This window comes from Coccinella septempunctata, chromosome 3, assembly GCF_907165205.1.
Source record: "Coccinella septempunctata chromosome 3, icCocSept1.1, whole genome shotgun sequence".
NCBI classification, from domain to species: domain Eukaryota; kingdom Metazoa; phylum Arthropoda; class Insecta; order Coleoptera; family Coccinellidae; genus Coccinella; species Coccinella septempunctata.
The window spans coordinates 10,754,249-10,770,097 of record NC_058191.1 but is presented as its reverse complement, the minus strand read 5'-3'; the positions used below and the strand labels follow the sequence as shown (position 1 = coordinate 10,770,097).

Sequence of the window (15,849 nt, the reverse complement as noted above, 5' to 3'; positions counted from 1 at the left end):
TGATATTGCCTATTTCAGTCGGCCTCACTTTTCCTGACCCCAGGAGTCCCTTCCTTTTCTTTATTGAGTTCAATAAGTGCGGGTATGTGAACTTCCCTTCGGATATTGGCGGAAAGTGATTTTTTTCCCGAACGGGAAACTGAAATGAAAATAGGGAATTAAAGAGCAAAAAAGACCCTACCGCCCTCATTTCAGTTTTGAAAGTGTCACTCTTTCAAGCAGTGTATGCAGCAAACAGGGACAGCGATTTACTGCCCAGCTATTGGCAGAAAGTGATTTTTTCCGCACTAGGGTGTGAAAATGATATTTTAGAAACTGAAAAGACACAAGAAAAATGGAGAAAAGTTCGTAGAAAAATAATGTTCCAAAATAACTTCCCACACTTTCACACTATTTTCACCCCCAAAATAATTTGAAAAATAGTTGAAAACAATTTTAATGGAGGGCATGAACTTATTTCATTCACTGATATTGAAAAAAGCTGTTCAACTCAAGTAGTAAATAAAACTACAAGTTTTTCTGATTGATTATTCTCAAATTTCAAGAAAATCATCAACAACATATACATCCACAAAAAATAAAAGCCAAATGAGTTACACATTTTATTGAACGTAAAAGTAGGACAATTCCACTGATCAATAATTAGAATGAAAACTGTAGCCAATTAGAAGAAATTCTAAATCGTGTAAGAACTGTGCAGCAGTATTGAAATGCCCTTTCTTACTTAATATTTTGAATTTTGATAAATTCAAGTGGAGAAATATTTACAGCAAATAAGGAAATGTAATAAATAACCCTTACTTCTAAATTTAACTAGATAAAATGTACAGCTTAAGATTTTCATTGATTCCATTTAATCGCTAAATGATTTTCATGGTGAAAGTCATTACAATATTCCGCCTACATTCATCCTATGAAGCAGTGAAATTATGTCCTGAAATCCTCTCCAAAAAAAAACCTATCAACTATAAATCAGGAACAAAATTGAAATCCTACGTTATGTGGCCTCTCATTTATCAGTAATACTGCATGCATATGAATCTATTCTGAGAAAATAAATGCAAACCAATTTCACAATAGTGAAATTTGAAAAATAAATTGATGAAAGAATTTCTTAAAAAAAATAAAGAATCTATTTGGTAAATACATTGTAAATTCGCCGCACAACGGATGATAATTTTGTAACTAAAGCGAGGCTATTGGAGTTCAAAATGAGGCTGTTTCTAATGTCGTCCATAAAACCTTCCCAGCTATCGATATTAGCGCAAAGTGTTATTCTCTTTCAGCAAGGAAATTAAGTAAAAAAGAGCATATTGAATAAATAAGTTATCTGAAAAACTTTTTTTAACAAAATTTGTGTTTTTTTCAACGATCAACATTAAAAGCAAATTGATCTAGAATATAGTTAATTCATTAATTTATGACCAGTCCATGTTTTCTTGAGACTGTTGTTGAGACTCTCCTTGGCTATTTTGTTGCTGTTGCTGCTGTTCTTGCTGCTTTCCGTCTTTATTATCGTTGGTTTCTTTTTCATCTTTTGGTGGCGTCTTTGCTTTGGGTGGTGCTTTGTTAAGAATGGGATTGACAGTACTCTCAAAGTTCGCTTTCTCTTGCCTAATTTGAGCGACCGTGATTGGAGGAGGAATATCTAGTTTGACCGGTCTAGATCTAGCCTGTTCCAGCCATTCGAATGAAGAAACCAAGGTTTGTTCAACTTTTTTAACATCTTCATCTGTTAGATGGGCGTATTTCGGGTCTTTGCTCCTATAACATAGAAGATTATTCGATTCAAGTTCATATCCTTTTTGTTTCATAATTTTTGAAAGAGGTAAAAAGTTCAAAGGCTGTGGTTTAAAATCAATAAATGTAATATAATGTGAAGATTGCCCACCACTTTTCGATTCTAAATTCTTTTTTTTGTGCTGAATGGCGCTAGGCTTATGGTTCTGTGTGAAGTTGGAGTTTTTTTCCCATACGGTTCTCTAGAATCCTAGATATTTGACAAAATAAAGAATATGGGCCATCCCAGCACTTTTTGAAAAATTCGGTTTTAACGTCCGAAATAGATTTTGCTGTATGTGTACTGAGTTCGAATTTTGGCGAAAATCCCTGTTATTTACCGGAAAATCGAAAATAAAGAAAAAAGTTAGATTGAGTGGAAATTTGTGCTACATTTGTGATGACGCATCTAGAGATATTCTATATATATTCTACATGAATAACTAATTGTGGCATGTTGTAATACACTTGTGACAGATCATTCATCTTTACGGATAAACGAATTCAAATCGGGATAAGAGTTTTATGGAAAATTTTCAATTTGAAATATTCATTTATCCTCTATCTAATTGAACATATAACATACTTTTTTGAGACCGTAAATGAGTATAATATTGAACGAAATTACTTTAAGTAAATTCAAATTAGCATAATCACAATATACACATACATATATGAATACCAGATAATATTTCACTAATTGAATTCAAAACCTTACTTTCATTGCCAAATCAACTTTCACAGCCATGATGTGACCAATGTGGCATCCAAATCGAAAATTTCGCGTTTTCGACTTCAACGGTTTTGCAATTTTGCATACTGTTTTTCAAACAATCTACTCATTTCTCTAATCTTTTCTATTTTAAAGAAAAGTTCAAAGTTTTTTTCTGGAAATCTGGAAGCACAAGTTAGCGAATTTCCAGGATTTTTGTGAAAAATTAGTCAAGTGGGTACGTTTTCAGAAAAAACGAAAGTGCTGTTCTAACTTTTTTCAATTTAGCGATTTCCTGGAAAACTCGGCGCATGGATAGCACAATCTATTTGAGCCGTTATATTTAACGGCTGAAATTCCTGGTATTCCAAATTTCGAAAAATTTGTAAAATATCTGGAATAAAGAAAAATTTGCAACGGCCCTAAACAGCACAAAAATCGAAAAGCGCTGGGATAACTTCACAGACATGTTCGTAGCTAATTGACTAACACACACTACCATAAAGCTAATTGAGGTGATGAGGTGTAACTTGATTTTCTATTGAAAAAAAAAAACAAATGAAACAAAGATCAACATACCTTATTTTATCAAGGATTTTCTGGCACAGCTGTAGTGATTTGCCGAAATCCTCAAAGACAATCGGTCTCAATTCTGCCTCGATTCTTCTATTCTGGATAGGTTCACCTTTACCCTTCAACTCCGCAAGTTTGTCACAGTATACTTGTCTGTTGCATTCTTCCCCTTCTTCATATAGCCAGTTTTCCATGTGGTCCAGTTGCTGGACGAGATTCAACCTGTCGTTTTCGGCCACAAACTCACACAACTCCCCATCAGACGATAGTTTCCCTAACAAAATATGAAATTTAATAATAATAATAACAATTATTTTAGTTAACTCAAAGATATTTACGCCGATTTTCACTAGGATGAGTTAAATAACTCTCATCAGGTAATTTTTAGTTCAATTATGCAGTAACGGCCACTTTAATTACCGACGAAAATACATTTCGCGTAAGCGCGTTGCCGCTCGAACACGCTTCCAGTGGATATCCGGGCTAAGACTGTTGGGTGAGCAGTGTGACGTAGTTACGGGACAAGTTCAACCTAAATTTGCAGAACTGGGCTCGCTACAGTGGTGCAGACATAGACAATGGGTAACTTGATCAAGACAATAACATAAAAAAAAAACTTTTGTGCGAAGACGTTGTTTATCTCATGAATGAATCCTAACCTCACGAGATTCCTGGGACCCCCCTCTTGGATCATGATATGTCAAGATCTCTGCCAAGTGTGAAACCAAGAAGAGTCTCGTCTCTCAGCAGACAAATGCTTGAACGCAGATCTAACCTTTCTTAATTAGGAAGGTGCAACAGATTGCAATCATTTGGGGACCTGGACACTCAGGCTTCAGAGGAAACGAGTTATCGGATGCCCTAGCCAGAGAAGGTGCGCTTATTGGCCCGGAACCAACTATCGGAATTTCCAATTCCTCAGTTGGAGAACGAAATCACAGTTGGATAGAACAGAGGGACCTTGAGTATTGGCGCAGCTACTGTTATAGGACCATCTTTAGAAACACTGTGTAGGATTTTCTATAACCAATCTGAGTGAATGTTTTCACGGAATATTGCAGACCCACAAGCTCACATTCACAAACTCATCATTGTCAACAAAACTCACTGCAGGCTTCAAATGGAGGACGAAACCATTGAGCATACAGGGTCTTTCAAGAGGAACCTCACCCATATTTATACGGGAAACTACTGAACGTATTTTCATGAAATTCAGCACTTATAAGTATTTCACGATGCTGATGAAATCTAAAATATTTTCAAGGCATGAGCACCTCCGGTTTTTCCGGAAATGACGTCAACTTCCGTTTTTCAAATTAGAACACCATTTTTTTATTGCAGAAATAGATTCCTTAGAAAATTTCAAGTTATTTTGATGTAACATTTTTCAGTTTTGGTTGGAAAATTCTCTCTGAGCGGGAAAATTCGAAAAAAAAATCGAAAATAGAGCTCCGCTGAAACAAGAATAACTTCGAGGTTTTTGGATGGAAAATTTTCATTTTTGGGATTTTTCAAGATGTAAGATTGATGTATCCACTATAAAAATCGAAATCGCGATTCATGATACAGGGGGTGAAAAAATCGCTTTCAAAGTTAGGGATGACAAAATCGTGAAAAATCGATTTTTTCAAATTAGAACCCCATTTTTTTATGACAGATATTGAATCTACGTTAAAAAATAATGTGAGTGTATGCATCACACCCTTGCCCTAAAGTGGATATTTTCTGAGTTATTCACAAAAAACTGTTTTTCGTCTTGAATTTTCAGCTATTTCTTTTCCCTTCACGCCAAAAAGATGAAATTTTCAGGAACTGTTATTTGAACCATGCTGTAGATTTTTCACCCCTTCTTGAAACCGACTTCAAGTTACTATTAGGAGAACCATGGCAAACTCTCGCAGTTATAACTAGAGAAGATGCTCAAAGTTTTGACCGTTAATTTCTAGACACAAAATGCTACTGAATAAAGAGGAATTTGGCAGATGTAATTAATGATATCTATCATTAAAAAAAAGAATGTAAAACATGGTAAGTTTTTGCATATGGTTCATAAGGAATTATTTATTTATCACTGGAGAGAAAACCGATGGCCGATTAGTTGAAATAAAGAGGTTTCCGTTACAAATTCGAATCAAAATTCGCCATCTATTTAGGAACAACCTGTAACTTTTTTCTCTTGCATATTAGGGTAGTAAAATCTAAAACATGGTTTAAGTAACAGTTCCTGAAAATTTCATCTTTTTGGCGTGAAGGGAAAAGAAATAGCTGAAAATTCAAGACGAAAAACAGTTTTTTGTGAATAACTCAGAAAATATCCACTTTAGGGCAAGGGTGTGATGCATACACTCACATTATTTTTTAACGTAGATTCAATATCTGCCATAAAAAAATGGGGTTCTAATTTGAAAAAATTGATTTTTCACGATTTTGTCATCCCTAACTTTGAAAGCGATTTTTTCACCCCCTGTATCATAAATCGCGATTTCGATTTTTAAAGTGGATACATCAATCTTACATCTTGAAAAATCCCAAAAATGAAAATTTTCCATCCAAAAACCTCGAAGTTATTCTTGTTTCAGCGGAGCTCTATTTTCGAATTTTCCCGCTCAGAGAGAATTTTTCAACCAAAACTGAAAAATGTTACATCAAAATAACTTGAAATTTTCTAAGGAATCTATTTCTGCAATAAAAAAATGGTGTTCTAATTTGAAAAACGGAAGTTGACGTCATTTCCGGAAAAACCGGAGGTGCTCATGCCTTGAAAATATTTTAGATTTTATCAGCATCGTGAAATACTTATAAGTCCTGAATTTCATGAAAATACGTTCAGTAGTTTCCCGTATAAATATGGGTGAGGTTCCTCGTGAAAGACCCTGTATATCTTAGTACCTTTGGTTCTCTCAAGCTGTATCTCGAAGAGCTCGTGAATCGCTCTCCCTAGGACTCTCTTTTCTTAAGATAAGACCGACGGAGGAAGTCCAACAATTTGAGCTTGTTTTTGTGCCACAATAGACGGCAGTAGGTCTGGTGGGTCCGACCGACACGCCAAACAACAATCTGTATCGTTCTAAAAGGAAATTTGAGAGCCATTTGCTGAGTCCAGGACAGAATCCATGGAATGGGAGTTTATTGTTGAGATTTTCAGTGAAGTGTCTTTCCTATGTCGCCATGAAATACAAGGTGTTCCACTGAAAATATGATAGCAATACGTTGTTTCCGGTATAAGTAGGTTTTCTATTAATGTATGTTTGTTCAACATAGCTTGAATTATGACATGAGTACATGTGACATGACATGAATCATACATAATGATTCGAGACTTTCCAATATCCTTTATTATCCCCTGTGTTAACTGAGAAATGCGCCTCAGAATTTTAGTGATGTGTGTGAATACTCACCCCTAAGTTCGTAAACGTATTCTTCTAGGGCGTTCCTAGCGTCGGCCCTCTCTTTTTCCTGTCGATCTGCAGCAATCATCTTACATTCTTGCTCGGTGTATTGGTTAAGTTCTACTTGGGAGAAGCCGTATGTCAGAGATTCAATCGGTAGTTCCACGCTCTTGACGACATTTTTCTTCTTCTTGTCCTTATCACCGTCCTTGAAAATACAGAATCGGTTAAATTCGAAGGATGGAAATTTTAAAACCAACAGATAGATTACATATTCTTGAAACTTCATTCTCACAGTTGAACAGGGACAGACGGAGTAACAGACAATAAAACTTAAGCTGGTTGAATTTTCCAAGCAATAGAAGAAACATCACAAAGAATAGTAAACTGTATTATGCAGCAATAGTCTAAACCACAAAAAATTTAATTTTGCGGTGATCATACTGTATTTCGAAAGAGTTCAAATGATAGCTACTGTAAGAGGTACAATTTTTCACGAGGTGTGGTTTACACTACCTAGTGTTGAATAACACAGTCAAATTCATCGATGTAGTGCAATGTAAGTATTTTCCAAAGAAAAACATAATACAATTTCAATAAAAGAATATTTAGATTTAGTTAAACAAAACTCATTTCACTTGAAGAACAGGCAAGGACGGTGGGGCAGTAATGATGAAATGAAAAGGTAATTTAAACTATGTTCAGCCATTAATTGATCCAAAAATAAAAAAATTAGTGATAATGTGATTGAAGTAACATTTCCTGATATGTATACATTCTCGAAAATAAGAATGATATCTTCCATTTGTGAAATCGGTGCATTTTATTGAGAATAAGTGGATCATGCAATTAAGATAAAGTGTGATACTTCTCAATACATAGCGACATAGCTAAACACCCTTTTCATCATAAAATGAATTAGACTGTTACCCTCATTCACAGATGCTGCGGAAGGAGCTCATTTCATGATATGATCAACTTTTATGTGTATGACTATTTTGAACAGCCGTTATTGGTAAAGAAGAAATAACCTCATTATTTGACAATTGTAAGTGCCTAAAGTCGTTCCAACTCATTCAAGAGGACAATTCCTGAGTGTCGAAAGTCTCTGTTTTTTTATTTTCTAGTAGGCGCTGTTGCCAAATCGAAAACTAGATACGAAGCGATTTAAATTTTAAAAGCTCATATTTGAAGAATGATTTTGAATAGTATCCGCGGTACAATTGAAGAATTCATGAATGAAACTCATAATTATTCAGTTTAAACTTGCATATGTTGTGATAACACAAATTGAGGAGAATTCCCCATTGAAAGGATCCAACTCTTGATACCAAGTTGGACGATATCTAATGAATATTTGAACGATTCGTAAAATGAAGGTATTCTTCATATTTTCTCGTATAATGCGCCTTTTTCGAGTAATTTGATGTTCAAAAATTAAAAAGTATCTGTGAAATTTTAAAATTTGGGTACTTTGGCTGAATACAACTCTGTTTAAAAGATCCACAGATGTGTTGTGTCACAGATTTAGCTGAAGGTAATTTTGTTTTTCCAGGAGAGGCACAGCTCATTATGAAAACCTAAAATGGCTATATCTTTTTATCAGGGCCCAATCGGAATAAAGGGATAGAAAAAAGTTTCTTTTGACCTCAAGATTCTAATATTAAAATATTTGTACGAGTCAAGGACTCACTCTGTATATGAATTTACCTATATTATAAGGACCATTTTTTGTATTGGGAGCGCGAAGCGTTCAAGTGATGAGTGGCAAATTTAGTTGACCGAGCGATTATTCTGAACGCTATCCCGACATGTGGCGATACCGGGGGGACCCGAGTATTTCCGATTTCCTGTTGCGCCTCCTTTTCATATATATTAGGATCCTGATGCAATCAGTTTGATAGAAGCGAAGTTGGCACCGATCATAGAACGGGGTGAGTTACATCGATTCAACTCATAGAGCAAAGAATAATGTTTTTGCCTCGACATTTATTAATTTTGTTTGATTTTGCCACTTAGCGCCATTTATCCGAAAAGTGCATATCCTGGAATACTTGTCCTGTCACTGGAATTTTTAGATATTTGACAGCAAACAGGAGAATTTTCACGAACTCCTCAAACAGGTTGTAGCTGATAAAAAGACACAAAACAACCCATTAAACAGCATCTTGAAATGAGAGTAACAACGAAACTAAACGAAAAAAATTATAAATGGATGAAAACAACGGTGGGGGTGGGCGAACGGATAACGAAATTGCCAGGCCAGCAAAGGCATTCTTGTTGGCAGGTGTATCTCGAATGCGTACCCCGCCGAACCAGCCAGAAATTTTCTTCGTCCAGCTGGTGCCGGAGCCTACCTCGGGCGGTGTGGCCCCGCCGCCGTTAGACGTCTCCATCGGTGCGTCGGTCTCGTTGTTGGCGGCCGTTGCGTCGCTGCTGCCGTTCCGCTTGGCGTCCTCCGGCCCGTTCTGCTCTTGCTGCTGCTCTTCGGGCGTTTCCGGTTCCGCGGTACTCTTTGCTTCGTACATCGACGCGCTGGATATCGACATGATCCCGTGCAGGTTCAGTCTAACCTTTACCTTGACTTTTTGAGCTTTGCCCTCGGAGTTGGGACGCACGTCTTTGATGATCCACGTGCCTGAAAAGAGAAAAAAAAAATAGTTTCTTAACGATCCATACCATTTATCTATAAATATAGAGAGTCCGGCAAGGACGTACATGGCGGGTTTTCAAAAACGTGTGCATATAAACTATTCTACAAATTAGGTTATGTCAGGAGTTCCAAGAATTTCCCGAGAAAAAAATGACAATGATGATTCTAACCAACTCCTCAGAAAGATTGTGAATAAAGAGGATGACTAAGAATTTCCTTCTATTGCCTATGGTGGCATTTAAGAATTTTATGTTTGGGCGAATTAATGCAGGACTTTATGCCTTATACATTCAAGAATGTCTGATATTTCTCTTCAAACACTCCAATAATTAAACCCTATTAGTGGGTAATTCATTACACCAATAATAACTTATAAATATGACACATTCATAAGTCGTAGGAATGTATTCAAATAATTTTCAAATATCAATTGACAATGAACTGTCAATTTCTAAAAAGCGCTATTTACTGTGGGAAAAACAAAACTGATTCCATATCCCCAAAAAACGTAAAACAAAATGGAATTAGTGATCACACCATAGTTTCAGAGATCTTATGTGGGTAGTACCGATTCAACACAACGATAGCGGAGAGTAGTATTTTTGGCCTCTGTAATCATGAAATTCATTTTATTTATGGTTTTTCAAGACAAATGGACCATAAAGAATGGATCTCCTCGCTTGCTAGTCTCGAACTACTAATTTCGTAAAAAAAAATAATTTGATAGCACAAATCATTATCAGAGTCTCAAAAAAATCCATTATTTCCACATGCAAAAATTTCAATAAGGGCAGTTTTCGAGAATCTTGTTTAATCTTTAATCTAGAGCCTCTATATATTTCCTATGTGTATTTTACAAATAAGTTGATAAATTGATAGTTGGTCAAGTAACTTACCAATATTTTTATCTGGATAAGGAACATTGCCAGAATAACAAGCTCTGATAGCAAAAGGTTCATGTCTGTAGAAAGTCAGCAATTTCGAGAATGGGATTGCCTGTTTCAATGGGAATATTTCAACGTTGCCTCCTGCATCACCCTCAGCACTAGCTTCCCAATATACAGAGATAGGATAGCTCTGCAATAAAGAAATTTGTATCAATTTTTGAAGTACATAAAATTTTCACAACATTGAGCTGAATATAATTACTAGAGGCCCAAAAGTTCCCGAGATACAGCTTTTGAAATTTGGTGAAAACCTCTAAAAATTTGCACTTTTCTCAGATTTCACCCTTTTTGAACACAAAGAAGTTAGCTGTTTGAACTTAATATGGTGGTGATTAAAGACATGGCTCACCAAAGGAAATAACCTAGGCCACAAGGAAAAAATAATCTCACATAATTAATTATACGTTTGAAATTCATAAAATTAATCAACAAATCAATTTGAGTAAAAGCAACATTGCAAAATCTCTAACTGAAGCAACTTGAACAGCAGAATGAAGAATATTCATAAAATTCAATTATCTGATTATCATACCTGCACATCTGTAACACTGAAATCTCTAACACGCACAGCAGGTGACAACATTGCACATTGCAAGGCACATCCTCTGCTCACAGCCTCATCTTGGTTCAAGGTGGTACTAGGAGCCTTTTTGAAGATCTTCTCAATGAGTTGCTTGATTGCTGGGATCCTAGACGACCCGCCAACGATTTCAACTGCATAAATATCGTCAAGTGACAATTCTGGAAAATAGAGATTTTCAATGAGAAAAAACATCATCTTTTAAATTAGAAAACCATACCAGACTGCTCTAGACAGTTTCTCAGCGTCTCTTCCACTCGTTGGAACAAGGGAGCACACATAGCTTCCATATCTGACCTCTTTATATCTCCATGAACGTCTTTGTCGTTCATGAAACACTCGATGTTCAAGGGCAGGGATGTTGAATTGGCAGACATCTGCTTTTTCAATTTTTCAACTTCTGTCAGAAGTCTCAAGAAGGCTCTAAAACAAAATCAGATCATTTTTATATTGTCATGATCGTTTGAGTGCCTGGGGAAAAAATTGTAAATAATAAGCGACATTTTCTAATTTCTTTTGTGGTTGAGTTAGATTTTTCCTCTGTGAAAATCTTTGTAGTCGCGACGTTTTTCATGAAAATTTTCAGAGAGTCGGCCACGCGTATTTTTTCAAAAAATTTATACATACTCATTATAAGAATTACATAAAAAAAAAACAATAATTACAATCAATCCTGAGATAATCTGGTATTTGTCAATAAATTTTGAAGAAGTGATATAGTGCATATTTGCATATTCACTTTGGTGGACACCCTAAGGCCCCTTAATTTTTGTCAGACAATAATTTTCATTCATGTTCACTACATCCCATTGAACAGCACAAGAAGTTGAAAAAGGTTGTGTATTTTTCCTATAGACACCTATTATTTCCAGATACAGACGGCATTTCTAAAGGATGATGAGAAAAACAAAGAAATATAGATAGATTTATCAAAATTACATCTAACGAATGCTTATAATACTTCTGAAAATTTCGATATTCACAGAATAATAATCAGTTTTGATTAATGATCGAAATTTTCTCCAAGGATAGCTAATTGATGAAATATAAAAAAATTGATATCAGATGAATATCAGCCATATTTAGTTATATTATGAAACATAAATAATATTCTTTATCTAATAATCAATACTTTGGTTAGAAGATCAGGTGTAAACCTAAAATCGATACACAACTTACCTGGGATTACTTCTTGCATCAATTTTGTATTTAGTCTGAAATTCTTTGCAGAAATGCTCTGCTAATATATAGTCAAAGTCTCTTCCACCTAAGTTAGCATCAGAACTGGTGGCAATCATCTTGAGTTTCCCTTTATGAAACGCACAAGCAGATACTTGAAGTGCTGAATGACCACAGTCAACAAATATAACATTTCTAGGTTTTTCTTCAGGAGCGGGAAGATCTTGCTTATAAATACCATAAGATAGAGCAGTAGCTGCTGTTTCATTGAAAAGACGCAGGACGTTCAAACCTACAATGAATGGACTTAGAATTTAGGTCAGCTACAAGCTTATTTTGATTTATCCCAATTAGTATCTTCACTTGCCTGCAATAGAGGCAGCATCCAACAGAGCTTTCCTTTCATTATTTGTGAAATAAGATGGTACAGAGATAACACAATCATTTATAGGTGTTTTCAAAGCTGATGTTGAAATATCCTTCAATTTAGTTAACAGCATAGCCAAACACTGCTCAGGTGAAAAAATATGCTCTTCATTTAAATATTGAACCTAAAAGCAAAGTTCAACTTAATTGAAGAATACAGATCGTAGGTAGGTTCTCAATTTGATTCTATAACAGAATCACTTACCTTAATCCCTATGTTACCATTATTTACTTCAATAACATTAAATGGTAACATTTGAAGTTCTCGTTGAACATGTGGATCTCTGAATTTTCTACCTAAAAGTCTCTTTAACCCATATACTGTGTTCTTCAAATTTGTCACCTGCTGATTTTTTGCAGCGACCCCCAAGATACGGTTTTTTCCAGAAAAGGCAACACATAATCTGCAAATCGTTGTATCTTGTAAAAGCAAGTCTATAAAATTGCGCACATGGCCAAATTTGGTTAAAATGATAGATCTGAAGGTAATTCATAAAACGTATTTGTACCACAATTCCATTGACACCCACTTCAATTATGTCATGATGAGCAGGCAAAAATACAAAGACGAATTATAAAAACATAATTTTAATCAGTGCAACTTACGGTGTAGCCCTCAAACTATAATCATTCGCTATTGTTTCTATTCCTCCTGATTTAGCGACGGCCACATAACAAGATTCGTTTCCTAAGTCAATACCAATAACAGACATACTAGCCATTTTTTCGATAATATTAAGTTTAAAAAATCACTACACAAGTATTTTCTACGTTTTTTCAATTGAGTATGTGCTTTTCCGCTCTGAAATTAACAGCGTACCGGTTAATCTCGAGATTTATCAATTCACTAGCTCAAATAGCGAAGAATCGACAGTAGTTCTGTCTGTCTCTGTCGAATTATTACCAACCGCAAAAATCAAGGCTATGCGATCAGTCTGGAATGTTCCAGAAATGGTAAATTCTCGACGTATGTCTCATTTTCTCCTTTTTTAATCAACATGTTTTTCCACATGTTAGACAAAGATGGCGTAATAGTTCAATGGGTCAATAAATGATTTCGAGAATTTTCCACTTTTGTCGATAGTATTCCCCAAAGGATTCTATTAAATCCTCCCGATCAGAAGCAATTACAAGATTACAACTGAAAATTGTTAAGAACGGTAGGAAGTTTCCTTTCCTAATGAAAAACAATTTGATGAAGTCCTGTTGGCGAAAATGATCGATACACAGGTCTGGATTCAGCCCAGTTATCCTTCAAGAATGGATGAAATTCGATATATCACTAGGTATATGTATATTTCAACGATTAATTATTCGTTACACAGTATATTTATGTGTGTATAAAGCTGTGTGGCGTGGGTGAATGATAAACCAGAAAAAAGAAATTGCGAGGGACGCTTATAGACGTTTTTGTTATTTTTAATTTAAATTCATATCCACATATCCTATTCAAAACTAGAAAAAATATTATTTGGTACACGTTGGCGGGTAACAGTATTTTTCGTATTTCGCGTTTTCTTGCGAAACTCGATTCGCTCATCGTTGCTCAGAAATAATACGCTCATTGCGAAAAGTAATGCTTTTCCGAACACCGGTTGACCAAATAACTATTTCGTCATATGGTCATCCCGGACAACACGGTGAAAATGAACTTATTAGTTATTTTAGTTCTGGTTGAGATTTACAAAGAATGAGTAGAATGACCCTGTATTGTGTACAGAAACACACCAATAAATCTACTACATTTCCGAATAATTTGCTTCAGATACCTACATTTAAGGCGAGGCTATTTCTCACGTTATATAAGTATATTCTACAGTGTGTCAATTCGAAAAAGTACCTACCACATTGCAATATCTCGGCCCCGTGCAAAATCAGAAAAAAAATGCAAAAAGAATTGAACTTTGGTTCGTTGGGACACTTCGATTTAAAGGTAATTCGATCGCTTTTTCAAAACTGTCGGAACTTGATCTTTTTTGTTAGAACTTTCGAAAAATAAATGAAGGAATAGGATATAGTTACAACGGCAAGATCTGTGAAATAACATAAAAATAATAAAAAAAAATTAAATTTAGTAGTAGTATTTGAAGTAATTACTACAAATAGAAAATAAGATTTTCAATATGTTGTCCATTATTTAATATACATATACATCTATTTTCAAATTCGGTCCTTACGTTTTGGAAAACTTCAACTTGAATTTCTCGGCATGCTGAACAGGGTGGGCAAAATTGCGGTGATACCTGAACTACAACTTTTTCAACCCAACGAGATAGAGGAAAATGCATGGCACATTACACATTACGTTCGTCTTTCTTCGAGAAACTACTCAGCCATCAACTGCATTCCTCTATCTTCTTTTGTTTTCGAGTTATAGAGGCTAAAATTGAAATTTCAACTTTGGTTATTATCTACTGTTTCTGTTTGTGCTAGGAAGCAAGGATATGTTGAAATGAAAACATTATTCAGACATTTTTTTGATAGCAATCCAGTGGCGTTCTATATGATTTTTTCCAACAGGTATATTTGCTGTGCTATAACATAAAGATGTGTTATTCCTTACGAAAACAGTAGTTTAAAATGAAATGACTTACAAAGACTGAGGGCGATGTCTGATATATTTCTGAAAAGAGAAAAAACGGCGATTCTTTCCTAATAAGTCATTTTAAACTACTGTTTTCATACGAAAAAACATAACCTCTTATGTTATAGCTCAGAAAATCAACCTATTGAGAAAAATTATAGTACGCCACTAGATTGCTATCAAAAAAGTGTCTCAATAATGAAGAATGTGATCACGCCTAACAGGGAGGCAATGAATAAAATAATGAGGATAAATTCAGATGCATACCACCCGACGATATGAATATCGACAAGTGTTACGATCTGAATTGAGCTAGCCAATTTGTCATCGTCAAGGCCCCCAAATGGAGTACGCTCCACCGAAGAAAAGCAGATGCTGACCATGGTTTCGGCCTCATTTGGCCTCATCAGAGCAACATAGCTATGTTGCTCAGAGCAAGTGTTTCCCCTCCGGACATTCGGTTGTGTATGAAACACAACCCCGAGATGTAGAAGAATTGTCAATAGGTTTTATTTATATCCACAAAATAATGGACAACATTTTGAAAATCTTTTAGTAGAAAATTTTTCATTATTTTTTTGTTTCACTTGGTATCGCAACTATTCTACTGTTACGTCCAGCTTCATAGTCAAATTTGAAGTCACTTTAAGCTTTCCTTGGTATCATTTTTAGAAGGGTTAAAGGAAGCTTTAAAACTAAAGCGACTTTAGGTTTGATTATGAAACCGGACGTTATTTTTCGAAAGTACTGACATTAGTTCTAGGTGTGTCTTCTATTTGATGATGATGGTAAGATACAACTGTTCAGTCGCCTCTAACTAGCTACAGGCGGACATACACGGCCTTCTAAACCCCCTTTAGAAGGCCGTGACATAATTATACAGAGGGGGCTGAGGATTGGTTTTGTTACCCCTAAACATCGATAAATGATGCGTACTACACAATGGCAGAAATATTCTTGAGATTCTGTATGAGCACGCTAGCTGTACAACCTCTTACTATGGTCCACAGTCACCGAAATCTTGGCG

General features: G+C 35.4%; 1 protein-coding gene across 2 annotated transcripts; it reads right to left on the bottom strand.

Moving 5' to 3' along the window:
- Positions 1-589: 589 nt before the first annotated feature.
- Positions 590-13,142, bottom strand: LOC123309221 (heat shock 70 kDa protein 4). Of its 2 annotated transcripts, none has more exons than XM_044892207.1 (11): positions 12,845-13,142; positions 12,444-12,642; positions 12,180-12,363; positions 11,813-12,104; positions 10,854-11,056; positions 10,586-10,794; positions 10,003-10,183; positions 8,760-9,091; positions 6,463-6,661; positions 3,071-3,338; positions 590-1,764 (listed from the first exon to the last, which is right to left on the bottom strand). In XM_044892207.1, the coding sequence occupies exons 1-11, from the start codon at positions 12,958-12,960 to the stop codon at positions 1,419-1,421; spliced, it is 2,529 nt and encodes an 842-aa protein (XP_044748142.1). In that variant the 5' UTR covers positions 12,961-13,142; the 3' UTR covers positions 590-1,418. The 2 variants fall into 2 exon arrangements, with proteins under 2 accessions (XP_044748142.1, XP_044748143.1); XM_044892208.1 differs by having other exon boundaries at positions 8,811-9,091; positions 12,845-13,141.
- Between the last annotated feature and the right edge of the window lie 2,707 nt (positions 13,143-15,849).

Excerpts from the sequence above, each read along its gene's own strand:
- LOC123309221 (XM_044892207.1), bottom strand. The coding sequence starts at position 12,960 with ATGGCTAGTATGTCTGTTATTGGTATTGACTTAGGAAACGAATCTTGT. Across the intron at positions 11,057-11,812 it reads GATGCAAGAAGTAATCCCAG|AGCCTTCTTGAGACTTCTGA; the intron begins GTAAGTTGTGTA and ends ATTTTGTTTTAG. Across the intron at positions 9,092-10,002 it reads TTATCCAGATAAAAATATTG|GCACGTGGATCATCAAAGAC; the intron begins GTAAGTTACTTG and ends TTCTCTTTTCAG.